The sequence below is a fragment of the Trachurus japonicus genome, chromosome 6 (genome assembly GCF_045865225.1).
Source record: "Trachurus japonicus isolate A0001 chromosome 6, Traja_1.0".
Classification (NCBI taxonomy): domain Eukaryota; kingdom Metazoa; phylum Chordata; class Actinopteri; order Carangiformes; family Carangidae; genus Trachurus; species Trachurus japonicus.
The window spans coordinates 31,319,874-31,340,714 of NC_140912.1; the positions used below are offsets into that span (position 1 = coordinate 31,319,874).

General features: G+C 39.6%; 1 protein-coding gene across 1 annotated transcript; it reads left to right on the forward strand.

Annotated features, from left to right (window-relative positions):
- Positions 1 to 826: 826 nt before the first annotated feature.
- LOC146986455 (GRAM domain-containing protein 4-like) lies at positions 827 to 20,824 on the forward strand. Its single transcript, XM_085780214.1, has 18 exons — positions 827 to 1,101; positions 3,681 to 3,789; positions 5,483 to 5,603; positions 6,471 to 6,553; positions 6,659 to 6,791; positions 8,071 to 8,096; positions 8,642 to 8,733; positions 8,874 to 8,965; positions 9,799 to 9,847; positions 9,961 to 10,032; positions 11,464 to 11,507; positions 11,614 to 11,723; positions 12,694 to 12,848; positions 14,632 to 14,779; positions 15,767 to 15,860; positions 15,979 to 16,069; positions 16,831 to 16,899; positions 17,043 to 20,824. The coding sequence occupies exons 1-18, from the start codon at positions 892 to 894 to the stop codon at positions 17,148 to 17,150; spliced, it is 1,806 nt and encodes a 601-aa protein (XP_085636340.1). The 5' UTR covers positions 827 to 891; the 3' UTR covers positions 17,151 to 20,824.
- The last annotated feature ends 17 nt before the right edge of the window (positions 20,825 to 20,841 follow it).

Here is a 20,841-nt window from a genome sequence, read left to right on the forward strand (position 1 = left end):
TGGGTGGTGAGCCTACGGGAGGGCGGGCCCACGTCATTTGTTTGGGCTGCACCCGGCCGGGTCCCGTGGGCCAAGACCCGGCCACCAGACGCTCGCCTGCGAGCCCCGACCCCAGGCCTGGCTCCAGGGTGGGGCCCCGGTAACGCCAGTCCGGGCGACGCACACTTCCTTGATTGTTTCTTCTTCATAGGGGCTTGGAACCGCTCTTAGTCTGACCCGTCACCTAGGACCTGTTTGCCTTGGGAGACCCTACCAGGGGCATTAAGCCCCAGACAGCATAGCTCCTAGGATCATTTGGGTGCTCAAACCCCTCCACCACGGTAAGGTGGCGGTTCAAGGAGGGGATAAGTCCAGTATTTAATAATATTGTATTTAATTAATTAATTTGCAAATAATGGTGATCAATTATCCAACCTTTTTGTGAATCAATCCTCCACTAGAAGACACAATAAAGTTCAGTGAGTTTCAAAATAAAAGCTCTGGAGACGTTCAGAGGTTAAAATGTGTTGCAGCTGCAGGAATCCTCTCAACATCTGAATTCATTTTAATCTTGGACACTTGTATCTGTTCGTGCTGATGCATTTCAGATTTGATTGATTGATTGATTGGTTGGTTGGTTGGTTGGTTGGTTGGTTGGTTGGTTGGTTGGTTGAACAGTTTCTGAACATGTTTTTATTGGAGCTGATTCTTTTTTGTTCGTGTAGAATAAAGTTACGTTTGAATAAAGCAGCAGGTCTTAATTGATTATTTAATGATATTATATATTTGTGGGTCCTTCATTGATCAGTGCTTCCTGTGTCTCCGCCCCCTCTGCTCAGTCTCTGCAGCTGATTGGTCGGCGGCCATGTCCCGGTAGAGTGCGGTCTCTCGGCGACGCCCACCACCACTACGATGCTGAAGCGTCTGGACAAGATCCGGTTCCGGGGCCAGAGGCGGGACGAGTTCCTGGATCTGGCCGAGTCGCCCAACACGTCGGACACCGAGGGCGCCGACGAGGGGGCGGTGGCGGCGGCGGCGGCGGCCACGGTGAAACATCGTATGTCCATCAGAGAGCCGTCGGAGGAGCTGAGGGACGATGGAGAGCAGCAGAGTGACGCCCAGGTGAGGACACACACACACACACACACACACACACACACACACACACACACACACACAGTTACAGAGAGCCGAAGCGGAAGCAAGAAGTAACGTCGCCAAAATTTTATTTCATGACCCGATTGAATTGTGCCATGAGAAAAATATCCGACCTCTACCTGTTTAAAACATCACGTTTCATGCCAATAAATCAGCAGTTTGTTGTAAAACGGCAACAGAAGAATGTATTTTGTGTAGTGTTGTCATGATACCAACATTTTGGTACCGGTATTGGTACCAAAATTTTTTTCGATACTTTTCGGTACTTTTCCAGGTACTTAATAAGAGAACACAAAAAATGTCATTATTGACTTTATTTTAATAGAAAATCTTAGAACTATATAATCAGTAAATAAATAAACAATCACTGCTGCTGCAGGATTAAAATTGAAATTTCCATCCACATTAAAGCAGAAGTAAGCGATCCGGTCGTTTTCGCTAATGCTGCGTTCCAGGCAGGCTTTTGAAATCGTAAATTACAGCTTCAAGTCACAACTTACGACTTTGTAGTGTTCCAGGCAACCCACTCGTGTTTTTCCGACCTGTTGCCTGTGAAAGTCACTATAACGGCCACTCGTAACTTCCGACCTGTGAACTCATACCAGATCAAACTGGTACGACTTCACAGGTCGGAAAAACACGAGTTACGAGTTGCCTTGAACGCACCATAACAGTCCTCGTCCCTGCGTCGCCACATTCATGGCGTTCCTTGGCTGCACACACAGCCCTGCATGCCGTTCTCTCTCCTCATTGGATAAAAACTGTAGGATACGATAAATGTTTTCTCCTCGGCTCAGAGCAGAGCAGAGTGACTGACAGACCCGTGTTTCAGTCCAAACACTCTATGTAAGTGATTGCTGTCGGAAGATGTAACTATTTAAGACTTAAATTAACACAAATATATCACTTACTTCTGCTTTAATCTGAACTCTTCCTAAATTAAATCATTAGTGGTCTGTTTAAAAATGAATATCAACTGCATTATTTGAGGTCTGAAAACACTGCATCTTTTTTTGTTATTTTGACCAGTTGTAATTTTTTGGAAAAATTGTTATAGAATGAAATGAAAATGAAACACACACCTATCATTTCCCATACGTAGACCAATGTGTGGTGCAACGCCACAGAATCAAGACCAAGCCACAAATTGACTCTGCTTTTTTTTCTTCCATCAACTATATCGTTCCGTTAATTCATCTCCGCATAGCGCTCTTTCACTGTGTTCACACACTAACACAGAGAGAGAGAGAGAGAGTCACTCACTCACTCGCCTCGGCTCAAATTACAATGCGTCGACTTCACGTGGCGACGTCACCGCTGCCGGCGGCGCAAAATGAAAGTACCGGTCCCATCTACGCGCAGTATAGTACCTTTTTAAATGCCTCAGTACCCCGGTACCAATCTAGTACCGGTATACCGAACAACCCTAATTTAGTGTGACGACTGCTCTACGGACTACAGATCTGGTGTCCCACAAAAAATACGTCACCAACTGACACGGTAGTTTTACAACAAACTGCTGATTTCTTGGCATGAAACGTGATGTTTTAAACAGGTAGAGGTCAGATATTTTTCTCATGGCACAATTCAATCGGATCACGAAATAAAATTTTGACTCCCAAGATTTTTTCCGAATCGAGGTCCCATGGCGACGTTACTTCCTGCTTCTGCTTAGTTCTCTCTATTTTTTCAGTTTCATCAGTCGATATCGATATATTTCACGATAAAACTCAAATTACTATTTTTGTCAAGTTTAAATGTTCTCTTATACTCACAAGTGAAATTAAAGAGATGGATAGATAGATAGATAGATGTTACGACCCCATTCAACCCCTATACACTATTCTACGGGAGGGTTAACATAAGCACGGAAACAGTAGCTTGCAATGCGGCAGAGGGGGACAATGTGATAGATGGATGGATAGATGGATGGATGGATAGACAGCTTCTTCCCACTCCTTTTTCGAACATTTGCATATTATTTCGAACATTTGCATATTATGATTTGATGATGCTTAGATTATTAATTTTTGTTGAGATATATATATATATTTTTTTTTTTTCTTTCTTCATTTTAGACACATTCGTTCCAAATAAATTCATTCATTCATTCATGTTTTAAATATTTATTTTCTGTCAAAAATTGAACATGACAGATGTAATGACGAACATTATACAACAGTTTCCGACACATAAAAGAGGATGGCCTTTTATAACACCATACTATATACTATATAATTTATATTCAAGCAGCTTTCAAAGACAACATAATAGATTTACGGTCTGTAAACATGACGTTGACATGTTTTGTCACACATCTGAGTTCTCCTTCACATTTTCTTTCAAAGCAACTCTCATAATTGGTTATTATTTGTCTTGTCTGTCAAAACATGAATGAATGAAACCGATCGACTTTCTATCCTTTCTATTGAGGAAAAGTTACTTCATGGTTTATTTATGGTTATGGTTTTATCACTCAGCCCGACACACACACCTGTCTGTCTGTAAACTGGTTCTGATTCTCTGCTCTGATTGGTCGACAGGCCGGTCCGGGTGCGTTCTCTGCGGCTCTGCAGGACGACTTGAGGACGACGGACCTGAACGAGGTCAAAGGTCACCTGGAGATCGCCCTGTTGGAGAAACACTTCCTACGTGAGTGAAACTACTTTAGGTCAAAGATGTAAATTCATTCTTTATTTATTTATTTATTTCTAAAAAGCAGAGAGAGTGTTGTCCTGTTTCTAATTTGATGGTTTCAGAACAAAACGCCTCGGAGCACAGCGGCATGCTGGGTAATCCGTCAATATAGTTTATGTAACACACACACACACACTCACAGCTATTAATAACCTTGACGACCTCATCTGACACACACACACACACACAGGCGAATAAGGACATTGTGTTTCTTTCTATAAAATTATTAATAGTATTTAGAGCAATTAAATCAAGTCGGTCGTTATAAAACAGGAGTAGGAACCTGTGATGATGATGATGATGATGATGAAGAGGTGATGATGTCATCGTGAAAAAAGGGTCGTTCACGTTCAAACATTAAACTCTGAGTGAAAATAATTTATTATTTAAACACTTATTCATTTTTTATGAGACTTTACATTCACAGACGCGTCGGCACATAAAGTTCCTTTTGAATCTCAGTACGGTTGTAAATATGAACTCACACACACACACACACACACACACACACTGCAGCTGAAGAAAACACACAAAGACACACACACACTATGCTGTAAATTCAGAAATTACATAAACTCTCAGCAAAACTAAAATGTGTGTGTGGAGGAAACTAACAGTCGTTCTGATCAATAACATGGTCTGTGTCTGAAATCAATCACTATATACTGACGACGCCATTTTGGTTCATCTCAATAAATGAGAATATCATTGAAAAGTTTATTAATGTCAGTAATTCAATTTAAAGAGTGAAACTAATACGTTATATAGACCCATTACACACAATATGAAACATTTAATGTCTTTATTTATTTAATTAAGTATATTATAATGACAAGAAAAGCTTGATAGATAATTTATGAATAAGGGGTGGAAGTAAATAAGTTTTACTTCTTCCCACTCCCTTTCGGATATGAAAAAAAAAAAAACAAACAAACAAAAAAATCTAATTATCTTTATTTTCAATTATTTTATTTTTGTTCATGTGTTGTCTTTGCAAAGTATTTATTTGTTATGTCTGTCCATTACTGTATTATGTTTTATTTCTCTTAATATGTCCGAAATAAACTAAAACTAACTAACTAAAATTACTTTTAATTGTAATGACTTTTTACAATTTAATTAAGACCAAAAACTCAATATGAATATTACAAAAGACCAATTTAAAAAAATATATGCATTTTTCATATGTAAATGTCGGCCTTCTGAAAAGTATGTCACACTCCAACACTTCCTGTTGTGCTGTGAGTTTTAAGTTGTAGCAGGTTTGTGTGTTTACATGTGTTTTCTCAAGCTGCAGTGAGTTGAGCCTTCAGGGCCACCGTAGATCAGATTGATCATAATAAATAAATGCAAAATAAAAACAGAATTAATCAATAAAAATAAAGATAAAAATAATCTTTTTAGAGCAGTTGAATAAAATAAAAAAAAATATGTAGCTTTGCCTCAAATTGAATAGAATGTCTTTATTGTCATTGCACAAGTACAACGAAATTGGGTGCAGTCCTTAAAGTGCAAGTTAGGAAAAATATAAAAATAAATAAAACATCTATAATAAATAGATAAATAAAATCAATTAAAAACACATAGAGAGTGGGTACCTGGGGGGGTGATGTCATCAACGTGTGACCGTGTGACCGTGTGTTCCCAGAGGAGGAGCTGAGGAAGCTGAAGGAGGAGTCGAGCGTGGAGGCGCTGAAGCAGGAGCTGGAGAAGGAGCGCGGCCGCCGCCTGGAGCTGGAGCAGAGGGTCAACGACGCCCTGAGAGCCAGGTGCTTCAAAACACCAAACTTTATTTTTATGGTTGTAATTAGTCTCAAATCTCAAAATAATTGGTAACATTCATTCCGACATAGAGAAGTTAGTGGAGAAGTTTCTCACCGCCAACAGCTCCCGAGTCAGTGTTTTCTCTTTTCCGGACTTTTTATGCATTTATTTTGAAAGGACAGCTGGAAAGAGACACAATCCAATGTTCATGTAGCAATCACTTTACCTTAGATCACATACAGTAGGAAAGTGGGTAAAATTGTCCCTATAACCCTGTGTAATTGATGTGGTGTTTTTTTCCTATTTTTTCTGCATTTGTGTTTATTATGAAGTTGGTCTTAAATTTCATTTCAAGTGGCATTAAAAAAGTCTTAAAAAGTCTTAAATTTAACCTGGCTTAAGCTGTAGGAACCCTGGATAGATAGGTAGGTAGGTAGATAGATAGATAGATAGATAGATAGATAGATAGATAGATAGATAGATAGATAGATAGATAGATAGATAGATAGATAGATAGATAGATAGATAGATAGATAGATAGATAGATAGATAGATAGATAGATAGATAGTACTTTATTAATCCCTTGGAAGGTTACCCTCAGGGAAATTGAGGTTCCAGCAGCAGCACAGTACTGATCATACATAAAAAAAAACAGATAGATATAAGAATATAAAAATATAAAGTGAATTCAGGGCTAAAAGAACAATAATAAACAACAATACAACAATAATAAATACATATTATAGATACATCAATCCTAATCTTCCCCATCCCCTCTCCAACCACCCCCCCTCCCCCCATCCCCCAGTGCAGCTGCTGGTTTACACGTGACATCACTCACTCACTGATTCATTGATTTTTTTTCTCTAAGACTTGAGGACTCGCCGTCTCTGCCGCCTAAAGCCCCGTCCCCGTCCCCTCCCCCTCCCCCTCCGCCTGCAGCCGGCGCTACAGGTGAGCTGCACCAGCACCTCACACCTGAAAAGTGAAAACATGAATAAAGTCTAAACGACGATAACATTTGTTCGTTTGTTTCGTTTTGTTTTCGTTCATCCTCAGAGAAACAGAAGGAAACTCTGTCCGACAGTTTCCTCAAGTGGCTCTACGAGCGCGTCGGCGTTTACATCGAAGACTTCCGCTTCCAGCCGGAGGAGAAGACGGAGGAGACGGACGAACCGCTGAGCGGGAAGAGGTGAGAGACACGTGGAGGAGCTTCTATCAGACCTTTTTAAATAGTTTGACTAAATATTTGGTTCTTTATTCTTGTGAAGATTAAAGGGATAGTAGCATTTATTTAAAGTGGGGTTGTATGATCTACAAATAGCCTCTAAGTATTTTAATTGCAGTAGAAGACTCTCTGCACTCCTCCCGTTAGCAACGCCAGCCCATAATAGCCCTGCCCAGAGATTTACAACATACATTGTTGTGAATGGACCCAAAGAAACGGCCTATTTTCACGGCCTAAAACCAACTGCTGATCGGCGGGCGCTAACCCTGGGCGGAGGGATACGTGAGTTAGTTAGGTCCAAATAAAAACTGTGTTTTTCCTGCACTTTGAGGGGCTGGAAAAAATTATATTATAGCGAACAATGGAACTGTGTATTTTTTTTTTCAGGTAAAACCTCTTCTAGGCCGCGAAAATAGGCCATTTCTTTGGGTCCATTCACAACAATGTATGTTGTAAATCTCTGGGCAGGGCTATTATGGGCTGGCGTTGCTAACGGGAGGAGTGCAGAGAGTCTTCTGCTGCAATTAAAGTACTTAGGGGCTATTTGTAGATCATACAACCCCACTTTAAATAAATGCTACTATCCCTTTAACTTTTCTTTTAGTTTTGATTTTTCTTTAGAATGTATGTTTTGTTGTTTTGTCTCGTCCTTTAATTTGGTTGCTAGGGTTTTATTAGGGATGCACAATAACTATCAGTACAGATAATTATCGGCCCAATATTGGCTGATAATAATTGGACAAAATAATTTTTTTACCGATCACTAGAGCCAATTTTAATGAGCCAACATCGCCCTGATTTCACCCGTTTTCAGTCTTTTTGAAACAATAACAAATGTTGGTTTTTGAAGAGTTATAACTGTTCTGTTGGTCTGTTGGTTTGGTTATATTATTGTGTTGAGTCAGAGGCAGAACTTTAAAGTTAAATTCATCTTTACTCACCACGTCTCAGCCTTTCTAAACCTCAGGTGTGAATGTAAATGTTAATGGTATTGGCATCGGTAACAAGAAGCAGGAAGTTGTCGGTTATTGGAGCAAAAAAAAACAAAAACAGTTATTGTTCATCTGTAGTTTTTATTTCTTGTTGTGAAGCTCTTTGTATTTCAGTTATGATAAGTGCTGTATAACTAAAGTTTATTTATTTATTCATTATTATTATATTATAACAACAGCAGGTACACGTCACCTGAACCTGTAACTGTTTGTGTTTGATAATGAATAATGAACTAGTTTCTGTTTCACAGATTGACTGAAAACATGAGACGACTCAGTGAGTACTTCTTTAAATTATTATAGCTTTTCCTTGTTTATCTTGTATTTATGGGCTTTTTGTCAATTTTGAATAAACTAAATGAACTAGAGGCCCCACGATACAATATTATTACTATACCTATAAGTCTCAGTATGTTATTATGACTATTTAATGATCCTTCAGAAACATTTTCAGACACATTTTGATTATTTTTCTTTTTTTTGAAACTGTGAATAATCTGAGAGGGAAACTGTGATGGACTTTAGATTTCACTTGCTTCAAATTTCAATTCATATTTTGTAATTTAATCAATAAATCGATTCTTTGTGTTTGTCAGTTACCACAAAATATCACAATCCTGCGCTGCACTGATACTGGTTTTCCCACCTTTACCTGCTTCAATGTTTCTGTCAGAAATGAGGAAACTTTTGCTTTTCACTCTCTAAATAAACACCAACACCTGGGTCACGTGACGTCGTTTTAGATTTTTTTTAGAAGTTTCAGTGTCAGTTTCAGTTCCTCGGCCTCTGATTGGTCGGTTTGTTTGTTCCTCCTGTCTGTAGAGCGAGGATTCAGACCTGTGACCAACTTCACGAGGAACCTGTCTGCTCTGTCCAGCTGGTTCTCCGTCTACACGTCGGCCATCGCCTTCATCGTGAGGACACACACACACACACACACACACACACACACACACACACACACACACACACACACACACACACACACACCTGGCCTGAGGCTCAGTGTTTGTCTTTGATCTACCAACACAATGTATTCTCTGTGTGTGTGTAGTTCTACATGTACGCGGCGTGGCACGGCTGGGTCGTCCCCATGTTCCTGTTCCTCGCCATCCTGCGCCTCTCCTTAAATTACCTCATCTCCAGGTCAGTGGTCTAAGCCCCGCCCCCTCTCTACCTCGTCAGCCAATCACAGAGTCGATACTTCAGTGGGAATCTGTACTTTTAAAGAGATATTGCCGTTTTTTTTACAATCTGGACCTTATTTCTAGCATAAAATACCATAATTTACTCCCTCAGATAACTTTGGTGTCATTACAAGTCGTTGTGATGAAATTAGCTCCAGCCGAGAGCCGCGTATATCTGTATAATGGAGTCTACAGGGCAGCAGAATGCAGCCTCTAAATAACACATTATCTGCAGAGAAACTCGTTCATTTCACCAATATTTAGTTCTGATAGGCTAGTGCTATTCCCCTCTGAGTCCGGGGTTAGCTGTTATCAACATCCGGGGTCTGTAGGTGGACCTACTGACCTCTGACCTGGATGATGTCATCTCTGAGCGCTGCGCGGCTCATTCTGATAATAATCATTCTGCTTCGGCATTCGGGTCAGAGGTCAGTAGGTCAACCTACAGACCCCGGATGTTGATAACAGCTAACCCCGGACTCAGAGGGGAATAGCACTAGTGTATTATAACAAAATATTGGTGAATGAAGGAGTTTCATGGCAGATAATGTGTTATTTAGAGGCTGCATTGCGCTGTAGACTCACATTATACGGATATACGCGGCTCTCGGCTGGAGCTCATTTCATCAGAACGACTTGTAATGACACCAAAGTTATCTGGGTGAGGAAATGATCGTATTTTATGCTAGAAATAAGGTCCAGATTGTAAAAAACGGTAATTATCCTTTATTAAGTGTTTCGTTGTTGATCTCATGTGTCCCCTGTCCTGTTCCCATGATGCACTGCTGCCAGAGGCTGGAGGATCCAGTGGAGCATCGTACCGGAAGTGTCGGAGCCTCTGGTGAGAATCCGTCTGTCTGTCCGTCTGTCCGTCGTCATGGCGCCTGCTGGACAGGTCACTCAGTCACAGGTTATTGATCAGATCTGATCGATCGGCTCCGTTTCTCTCTGCAGGAGCCTCCTAAAGAAGATCTGACGGTGTCGGAGAAGTTCCAGCTGGTTCTGGACGTGGCTCAGAAAGCTCAGGTGAGGAGTCCATCATCAGCATCAGCATCAGTTACCATGGTGATAAGGTAACAAGGCCGGGGATGCAATAAAGTGAAGGACGAGTCTGTAGCAGGACTGAAAACCCAGAGTTAACCCTGAAGTTAAAGGAATAGTTCACCAAAAAATGAAATTCAGTCAGTTTTTTATTCCTCAAAGTGCATCTGGAGACCCGGGAGGCCGGTTCGTTGTCCTACAAAAACTTTATATGAGGAATAATTTAGGCTGTAAAAATGTCCTAAATGACGTTGTTTCCAGTAAACTCTGGACTATCTCCCTTCAGGACACTTGGATTGCAGCGGACGAGCAGTGTGGAGGAATATTAAATGGTTTTTGTGTAGTTTTATGGACGTTTTTGTGTCGGGCCCTATTGACTTTCATATAAAGTTTTGGTTGGACTAGGAACCGGCCTCCCGGGTCTCCAGATGCACTTTGAGGAATAAAAAACTACTCCGGAGTCTTCATCAGCATGAGAGTGAGACACTAATGACTGAATTTAATTTTTTTGGTGAACTATTCCTTTAAATCCTGCTTCATATCTCAGGTATCAAACAAAAAACAAAAAACAAAGACATTTATGAAACTTATATTATATAAACTTACATCCTGAGGGCACAGAGGACGTTTCTCCAGAGGTTTCAGAGTTTGTGGATGAAGTTGTTTTAATCGTTGTGATTATATCTCAGCTGTGGAACAAGATAAACAACATGAAACAGGATGTTTATGATGATGTTGTAAACAGGAAGATGGTTTGTAAACACCTGAAGAGGGAGAACAAGACGCAGCAGAATTTTAAAGAGCAGAATAAAACCAGAAATTAGCTTCACAACACAAGTTAAAACATGTATTTTCTACAGGTAATACTCAGAAAATTAGAATATCGTGAAAAAGTTCATTCACTTCCCCATGATTGCGAACTGTACTGAACCAGACAGAGAGCTTTTAAAGGCTCAGGAACCCTTTGCAGGTGTTTTGGATTAATTGGCTGACGAGGCTGTGACAATTTGAGCTACAACATTGAACTTTTTCACGATATTCTAATTCTGATTTTGGGGTTTTCATAAGCTGTAAGCCATAATAATCAAAATTCTAACAAATAAAAGCTTGAAATATCTTGCAATGCCTGTTATGAGTCTAAATAATATATTCATTTCACCTTTTAAGTTGAATTACTTAAATGAATTAACTTTTTCACGATATTCTAATTTTCTGAGTATTACCTGTAATCTAAAAACTGAAAATAAACCAAAAGTTTATTTATCCCAACATAAGTTAATAAAAAAAAAATTAAATCTTTTGTTTGTCGTCGTGACTAAAACCTCTCGTTAGTTTCCTCTGTTTCACGTCGGACTCAGAGATCTTCGCCTCCACAGAAACTCAGATGCTGTTTTTGTTGTTTTTGTCGTCACACAGAATCTGTTTGGGAGGATGGCCAACATCCTGGAGAAGATCAAGAAGTGAGTTCACACACACACACACACACACACACACACACACACAGAGGCATGATGGTGCAAACATACACACATCTAATACCGTGTGTGTGTGTGTGTGTGTGTGCAGTCTGTTCATGTGGGTGCAGCCTGAGTTGACCCAGAAACTGTACGTGGGTCTGTGGTTGGCCTTCGTCTCCTCCTGCCTGCTGCCGTACAAACTGCTGGGATTCTTCATCGGTACGTTTCCCTTTTCACAAAAAAACACGTTCAGTTTATTACTGTCACACGACCTCACACGACCTCACACGACCGTCAGTTGTCCTCTCTGACATCACAACAAAATGAACATCAACAAAAACGACGTTTTAAATAAATTCCTCCTTCTTCTCCTCCTCTTCTTCCTCCACTTCTTCCTCTTCTTCCTCCTCTTTCTTCCACCTCCTCCTTCTCCTCTTCCTCCTCCTCTTTTTCCTCCTCCTCCTCCTTCTCTTCTTCCTCCTCTTCCTCTTCTACTCTTTCCTCCTCCTCCTTCTCTTCCTCTTCTACCTCCTCCTCTTCCTCCTCCTTCTTCCTCCTTCACCTCCTCTTCCTCCACCTCCTTCCTTCTCCTTGTCCTCCTAATCCTTCTCTTCCTCCTCCTCTTCTACCTCCTCCTTCTTCCTTCTCTTCCTCCTCTTCCTCTTCTACCTCCTCCTCTTCCTCCTCCTTCTTCCTCCTTCTCCTCCTCTTCCTCTTCTACCCCTTCCTCCTCCTTCTCCCTCCTCTCCTCCTTCTTTTCCTCTTCTACCTCCTCCTCTTCCTCCTCCTTCTCCTCCTCTACCTCCACCTTCTTCCTTCTTATCCTCTTCTTCCTCCTTCCTCCTTCACCTCCTCTTCCTCCGTCTCTTCCTCTTCTACCTCCTCCTCCTCTTCCTTCTCCTCCCACCTCCTCCTCCTCCTCCTTCACCCCCTCTTCCTCCTCCTCCTCCTCCTCCTCCTCCTCCTCTCTCCTCCTCCTCCTTCACCCCCTCTTCCTCCTCCTCCTCCTCCTCCCACCTCCTCCTCCTCCTCCTCCTCTCTCCTCCTCCTTCTCCTCCCACCTCCTCCTCCTCCTCCTTCACCCCCTCTTCCTCCTCCTCCTCCTCCTCTCTCCTCCCACCTCCTCCTCCTCCTTCACCCCCTCCTCCTCCTCTTTCTCCTCCTCTCTCCTCCTCCTCCTCCTCCTCAGCTGTGTACGCAGGCATTAAGTTCTTCATCATCGACTTCATCTTTAAGAGTTGTCCTAAGCTGCGTCAGCGCTTCGACACGCCCTTCATCATCTGGACCAACCTGCCGACCGACCTGCAGCTGAAGGAGCGAGGCGGCGCCACGCTGAGCCGACGGGTCAGTACCACAGAAAAACACACAGTAAACATCATTAAAGGTTAATTACACCAAAGTTCATTTTCTATAATATAAAACAATTCAAATAGTGCATTAAAAAACTTATTTAATCTGTAACGTAGAAGTTTACGATGTTTTAAAATACAGATAAAATCCAGTTTGATCTGATGTTACAATTTGATTTTTAATAAAACACAGTCCTCAGTTATTTTAACATGTATTTACATTTACATTTATTTGTTTATTAAGACAGGACAATGCATAATAATGGACACTGAGTACATGAGTGCTCAGTGTAAATACACCGGACCGCGCTGTTGCTAGATTTCATCCCCAAACATCCCCAAACATAAAACAGTTCGCACAAAAAGTCCATAAAAACAGAGGACCGATAGATAACAAGTATTAAATATGTAGATTTACATGATTGTGGAACAACAAGATGTCTCAGAAAGTTTAAATTTTTGAACTTCTTTTCTCAGAGAACGACGTTTTTAACTTAAAATGACGTGAAAAACTCATTTAATGTAAAAGAAACATCAGAGAAAACGGTCACAGTTTAATAATTCAAACCAGTTGAACTTTATTGATCTGATACGTTACAGTCGCTCCAAGAACAGAGAAGGTGAGGATGAAAAATAAAGGTTTTTGTAGCTATTCATGTACAAATATACAAGTTAGTATAAGATAAACGAAAAATGTTGTGATTACACTGTAAAATACCAAAAAAAATAGAATTAAAAAAAAGTTATTCATAATAAATAAGCGGACATCCAGTGAGTTGAAGTTCAGTCCATTGTTTCTGAGTGTCAGGATCAATCACAACCAGAACCTGGATCATTGATCTCTGCACCGGTTCCAACTGGTTCTGACTGGTTTCACGTCTCTGAGCTGTTGTGTTTTTCCTCTCACAGCTCTCTGAGTGTGAACAGGTAGGATGATGCTGCTGCTGGTGTGTGTGTGACGGTGTGTGTGTGTGTGTGTGTGTGTGTGTGACGGTGTGTGTGTGTGTGTGTTCACAGTGTAGAGTCAGTCGTAGTTTGTACTGTAGGTAGTTTACCGATAGTGGATCAGACCGATCAGCTGCCAATGATCAATAATAGTGATCGTGAACAACAGAGTGAGACCTCCCGTCGTCAGTCCACCTCCTCTTTGGGCCTTAATGCCCCCCCACCCCACCTCCTACATACCCCCCTCCCTCCCCCATCCTGTAGCTCCGCCCCCCAGGACAGACTCAGGTTTAGACAGTCAGATCCACCTGAGGTCAAAGTTCAGGTAAGACGGGACAGGTTCCTCTCCTATTTCCTCCTCTTCTTCTTCTTTTTCATCTTCTTTCTCTTCTTCTTCCTCTTTTTCTTCTTCTTTTTACTCTTTTTCTTCTTCCTCTTCTTTTTTATCATCATCTTCTTCATATTCCCTTTCTTCGACTTCCTTTTCATCTTCTTCTTTCTCCTCTTGTTCTTCTTTTTTCCTCTTCTTCTTATTCCCTTTCTTCGTCTTCCTTTTCATCTTCTTTCTCCTCCTCTTCTTATTTTATCTTCTTCTTTCTCTTCTTCCTTTATCTTTTTTCTCTTCTTCCTCTTCTTCTTTTTCATCATCTTCTTATTATTACCTTTCTTTGTCTTCTTCCTTTTCATCTTCTTCTTTCTCCTCTTGCTCTTCTTTTTTCCTCTTATTCTTTTTTTATCTTCTTCCTCTTCTTCTTCTTCAGCAGCTTCACTCTTCAGCACTTTAGCTGATTGGCTAATCCCTCCCCTCCCCTCCTCCCTGTCCACCTGTACAGGTCACTAGTGGCGGAGGTCGAGGCAGCGTCAGTGTAGCGGCTCCTCTGGGCGTCGGCAGAGACGAGGACGGAGGACGATACTACAGCACCAAGAGAGGAGCTTTTCATGAAGTCTTCAACCTGTCGGAGAGTGAGCGCCCCCTACCAGGTGAGATGATGAACACCTCAAAGCTCAGGTAGATGTTTGTGTTAAAGCTCCATACAGTATAAAGGTAGATGTTTGTGTTAAAGCTCCATACAGTATAAAGGTAGATGTTTGTATTAAAGCTCCATACAGTATAAAGGTAGATGTTTGTGTTAAAGCTCCATACGGTATAAAGGTAGATGTTTGTATTAAAGCTCCATACGGTATAAAGGTAGATGATAAAGGTAGATATTTGTGTTAAAGCTCCATACAGTATAAAGGTAGATGTTTGTGTTAAAGCTCCATACAGTATAAAGGTAGATGTTTCTATTAAAGCTCCATACAGTATAAAGGTAGATATTTGTGTTAAAGCTCCATACAGTATAAAGGTAGATGTTTGTGTTAAAGCTCCATACAGTATAAAGGTAGATGTTTGTATTAAAGCTCCATACAGTATAAAGGTAGATGTTTGTATTAAAGCTCCATACAGTATAAAGGTAGATGTTTGTGTTAAAGCTCCATACAGTATAAAGGTAGATGTCCATGTGTAGTGTGATTATAAAGCAGCTCTAGGTTCTATATTAATACTGTGAAAGTATCAAAGCCTCAGTCCACAGAGAAATGCACACAGCCTGTATTCAGAAACTGAGCCTTAAAACCAGTCGTCAGGACTTCCTGTCACTTTGTGATGTCACAACTAAGCCCCGCCCCCTCACCACCTGGACCCACCATCCAACAACTTGCAGGATTTGGTTTCTCTGAGTGTTTTATTCTGAAATCTGCTCTGTTTTTTAATTGGATCACTCAGAAAAGTCAGCCAATCAGAAGAGAGGCTCAGAGCCTCCTCCTCTTCTCTGATTGGCTGACACCGACCTGTTGTTACTAGAGCTGCAGAGACGAGATGGAAAACTACACACAGATGGTTTTTAGATCTTCTCATGGACCAACCATTGAAAATAAAACACAGACAAAGAAAAAACTGTAAAACATTTTTTTTTATTTCTGTTTCAGTTTGTGAGAACGGTTGGCGCTGCTGCCTCATCAACAGAGACCGGAGGACACCGACAGACTACATCCGCAACGGCGTCCTCTACGTCACGGAGAAGTGAGTCCGTTATTTAACTGCACTCTGATCACAGTGTTTATTATTATATGTTTAAGTTTAAACTAGTATTGTTTAAGATACATCTGTGCAAACTGAATCTCCTCCTCTGTATCTTCAGTTATCTGTGTTTCGAGAGCTCCAGCTCCAGGTCGGGGTCGTCCAAGAGGAACAAAGTCATCAAACTGGTCGATATCAAAGAAATCCAGAAGGTACAAACATCAAATAATCTGTTCTCCGTTTACTGACTCTTGTTTTATACAGAGATTAAACAATACTTCATCATAAATAACAAAACATGTGGCCTGTCAGGTCTAATTGGTCCTAATCAAGTTTTGTTTTTGTTTTCTAAAACTACAACTCCCATTGAAATTTCACCATCTCAGGTTCTTACGTCATCTTTATAGGTTGGAGCCATATATATAAGAAGACTAATTTGATATTGCCACACGGCCGCCATCTTGGCTCAGCCCGCTCGCTCCCTCAGAGCATTAAGCCTATAGTTCATGTTCTACTTAAATAACCAGAAGTTGCTCAGTCTTTTTGACCGTTTTTCAAACAGTTTGGTTTGTTATGAACGTCAGAAATGCAGTTATGATGCTGCATACTTAAAAACCACAAACAATTTTAATCATGTACTTTTCTATGAAAGTAACATTGTGCAAAGAGTAAAAGTAATATCTATGTACGATCAAAATTTCACAGAGTCATAAGGAGATTTTTAGTGCAGATGACTGGATCGTCTACTTTACTGCAGCCAGAGTCGGAGTGAGTGAACCGAGGCAAGATGGCCGCTGCGCGTAGTCCGCCTTTAAAGTACTTCTTTGTTTTTAAATTTAATTTTAGTTCAAGACCTGAATCTAGTTTCTGAGAGGACGAGGAAACTTCTCTGTCACTGTCTGATTGATGTTGATGGTTCGTGTCGATAAAGTTTGCGTGGATTTGAATTTTTTCCCCTCTCTGTTTCTCTCAGTACAAAGTTTTGTCGGTGCTGCCAGGATCTGGGATGGGCATCTCCATAGCAACGCCATCCACCCAGAAGGTAAGAAGAGAGGGGTCAGACGACGCTCTGATGTGACAAATAATGAAAGCAGCTTTGTAACAGACTTGAGTGTGTGTGGTGGCTTTAATGTTGCTATGGCAACTAAAATAAAATGATTTAAAGTGCTTTAACGTCCGTTTCAGCCGATGGTTTTCGGCGCCATGATGCACAGAGACGAGGCCTTCGAAGCCATCTTCACCCAGTACAACAAGATCCTGGGCGTCGCCGCCGCCTCCAGCCCAGACACGTAATGACGCCTTGCCAAGATGGCCGCCCCCACACCCGTGTCACTTCCTCTCTCTGTCTCCCTCTCTCAGCGGTGACGTCACTCCAGACTTAACACTGACACACAACAACCTGACTCCAGCCAATCACCGACTTCACATCAGAATCACTCAAACCAGGAACGTAAAGTTAAAAGTCAGAGGAAAGAACTTTTTAAAAAATTCTTAAACATAGGCTTCTTTTTAAATTATCATCATGTATGGTAACGAACACTGAGGAGGGCTGGGATTATTACATGACATTTCATACACTCTGCTGAAAACACTCTTTAAAACTCTCTCACACACACACACTGGTGATTTCTTGTTGCTCCGTTTAATTACGCTAAATGAAACACAACCCTTCACAATAAAAGCCTCTCGGCAGCTCACAGGGCATAATCTGTCGCCCCTTCTGTCACTTTTCAATCGCGCTTTTATTGTGGAAAATACCTGCAGGGAAGTCGTTTTTCTTAATCTCGTTTGTTCACATCGGAAGAATCAGCGATTTTAACAAAAAAAATTGCATTAAATCTTAAAAAGTTTACTTTACAATCGCTCAGTCATACGAACAGACTCATTGTGAGCCATTTAAAATGATTTGTAGCTGGAATTGATGAATAAATTGATAGACACATGTACAACCAACTTCATGCAAAGTTAAAATCGTCTTCCCTGTATCGCTGTAGCAGCCAAGTTACTGAGAATATTTGTAGATTTTGTTTTTTTCTATCGGCAGATGTCGTCACTGCAGCTTCCACGTTTCTCTCCCTCCTCAGGGTCTTTGCAGGTTTTTTTTTTCTTTTTGTCCTCGGGTTAAAACACCTGACAGAGTCACATGACCTGCCGTACGTCACAATATATCCTCCAAGTGAGCATTTATCCTCCTGTAGCCTGAACAGATGCACTGTAAATGTTATTATTGTTAGTCGTGACTTCATGTTTCTGTCTTTTACTGACCTCCAACAGCAGACTTGAAGCTTCGAGGTTTGTACTTTTACTTTTAACTCGTATGTTACGTGTTCGTGAATGAAAGGCAGCCTTATATGATGATCATTGATTATGCTAATGAGTTAAATATCCACCTGAGCATTAAACAGGTCGGGTTCATGTGTATGAAACGAGAGAGTTTGTTGAATCAGACTTGAAATATGAAACTTTTTTTTTTTTTTTTTACATTAAATTATATAAAAACACAATTACAACAAAAACCAATCACAGATAAAATATAAATTAAAGTTAAAAAAGCCTGAATATGGTCGTAGCGTGTAAGAATTTATTGCTTTCTCTGTTTTACATCATTGTAAACTGAATATCTTTGGCCTTAAGGACTGTTGGTTGGACTACGGGAAACTGTGATGGACATTTTTCACTATTTTGACATTTTATAGACTCAACAATTTGGAAAAAGTACTTAAAAATCAATTGACAGTGTTCTTATCCTTATCAGTTTCTAAACATACTGAACTTAAACTAAATATTATTTTTAAAAATCATGTAGCTGGTCATTTTCTCAATAAATATACAAATGTCCATCATCAGGCAGTGACATTTTGTTATAAAACAGAGAAAAGCAGGAGGAGCTATAACTGCAGAGATTTCTTTTTCTTTTTCTATTCGGTGAAAATAAATTAGTAAATAAATAGAAAACGACAAATCACAGTGAGATTTCCTAATACCAATAATGTTACATTGAAATTCATTAAAACTCTTTATATTTCAGCCACATAAAATAAAATAAAATAAAATAAAAACTAAGGACTTTTTTCTGGACAGTTGTTTTTACAGTGTTGTACTCAGATAATCGTGTTTAAACCTCATTGATTGATTTACATTAGCGTCTTCAGGGAACTGTAAAAACTTTATGAAATGACTCTGTATTGTATTGAACAGCTAAGCCTTACAATCAGCTCATATTACAGCGTGTTGTTGTTTTTTTATGTGATGGCAAAAGACTGTTTGGTTTCTATGTGAATGTTTTATGACTGTTTCCTGTGCAGCAGTTGATGTAAACCAGAGCATAAATGTCAGCTTTTTTTTGTCCGCGTTAAAAGCTAAAACGTAAGCGCTAACAGAACAAATAGAACCTGTAGCAAATATTGAAGTTTCATTTTGTTAAGCTTTATACTTTTTTTTTTTAACTTACAGGTTTCTTTTTAAGATCAGAGAAAGCAAATTGATGAGAAGAAGATAAATTAAAAAAACAACAACAACAAAAGCCAAGGTATTTTTTCTTACATAGCCAATAAGCTAAGGTGCTTAAAAAGCTGAAGTATTGAAGTTTCTGTTTAAGATATTTTGATCTCAAAGCTCAACAAGTGGTTTTCAGATAGCTTTTAGGGTTTAGCTTTCTTTCATAACAAATAAATATTTTAGTTTTTTTTCTGTTCTGTTTTAGCCTCTGATTTAAATCTTGCTTTGTAAAGGTAATTGGCTAAAGCTAAACGTGCTAAAATATTACATTGTCTTTTTGCTTTGGCTTTTGTTCTTTTTACTTTTTCAGCAGGTGTCATAAAAAACACAAATTGTTGCCGGTATTGCCATCAATCTGACCTAAACGAGACTCTTAGATTTAAGTCTTTTCATTTATATTTTTAATTGAAATGTACTTAAGGTCTTAGTTTTCAATTCTTTAAGATATATGGTTGTGATAGCACAGATATTTTGTTATAATTTCCATGAAATCTGTCAGGGTTGAAACACGTTTTGCAGCAGCTAAAACACTGCTGTTTAAATCCTGAAGATAAAATCTTTTCCGTCCCTCAATATAACATTATTCTGAAAGCTGGCACACAAGCTTTTTATCTTCTATTTCATGCCAAATTCACTTCAACAATTTACTATCAAGTAGTAATAGTAGTTATAAGCCAGTTGTTTTTCAGTCACTTAATCGTTGGTCCATAAAACATCAGAAAATATTTCCTCAAGTAAAAGTTGACGCATCAGATGTTACCAACTATTAAAATATTCACCTTCTCAACACATGAATGTTCGACAGACTGTAAAATGATTGTCAAAAAAGTTGCTGACTAACATTCTGTCAATTGACTAATCAATATATTTGGCTATATTTGCACATAATGTAGTATATAGTATTTGCGGATGCAATTTCTATGAGATAGTTGAGTTCAAAGACAAACTGTCCGAACTGGAGGAAGTTCTCCTTTTTAGCTCAATGAACTTAATTATAAAACTAAAGTAGTTAAAAATATAATAAAATGCATTCACCAAATAAAACATTTGAAACATCCAGTTCAACCTTATATCAAAGTTTAGATTAAAAAGTACACTGATAAATAATCTTTCTAGTGTGATCAGGGGCAAAGCTCTTTCATTGCCAAATCTTTTGTAGTATTTAATTTTGTTTCTTGTTAAAATGTTTTAGAGTTTTCATTTTTTGCAGTTGTTAATGCCATGTTGCCTCGTTCAGACTTTTTGTTTGGTGCGATTCCTGAACGTCTGTTTTAAAAGGTCCTGCTCTTCCTCAGTTTGTGCTTTTTTCTTTTCTTTTCTTTTTTTTTGAGGTACGTAACAGATGTAAGGGTTTTATAAAATGGTGTCATTGTACAAATCGGTGTAAAGTTTTTAAATGAAATGATATTTGTTGTTAAAATGTGTTGTACATTTTTTTTATTTAAGTAAAATCAAATGTCAAACACTGACACTGTCTCCTCCTGTT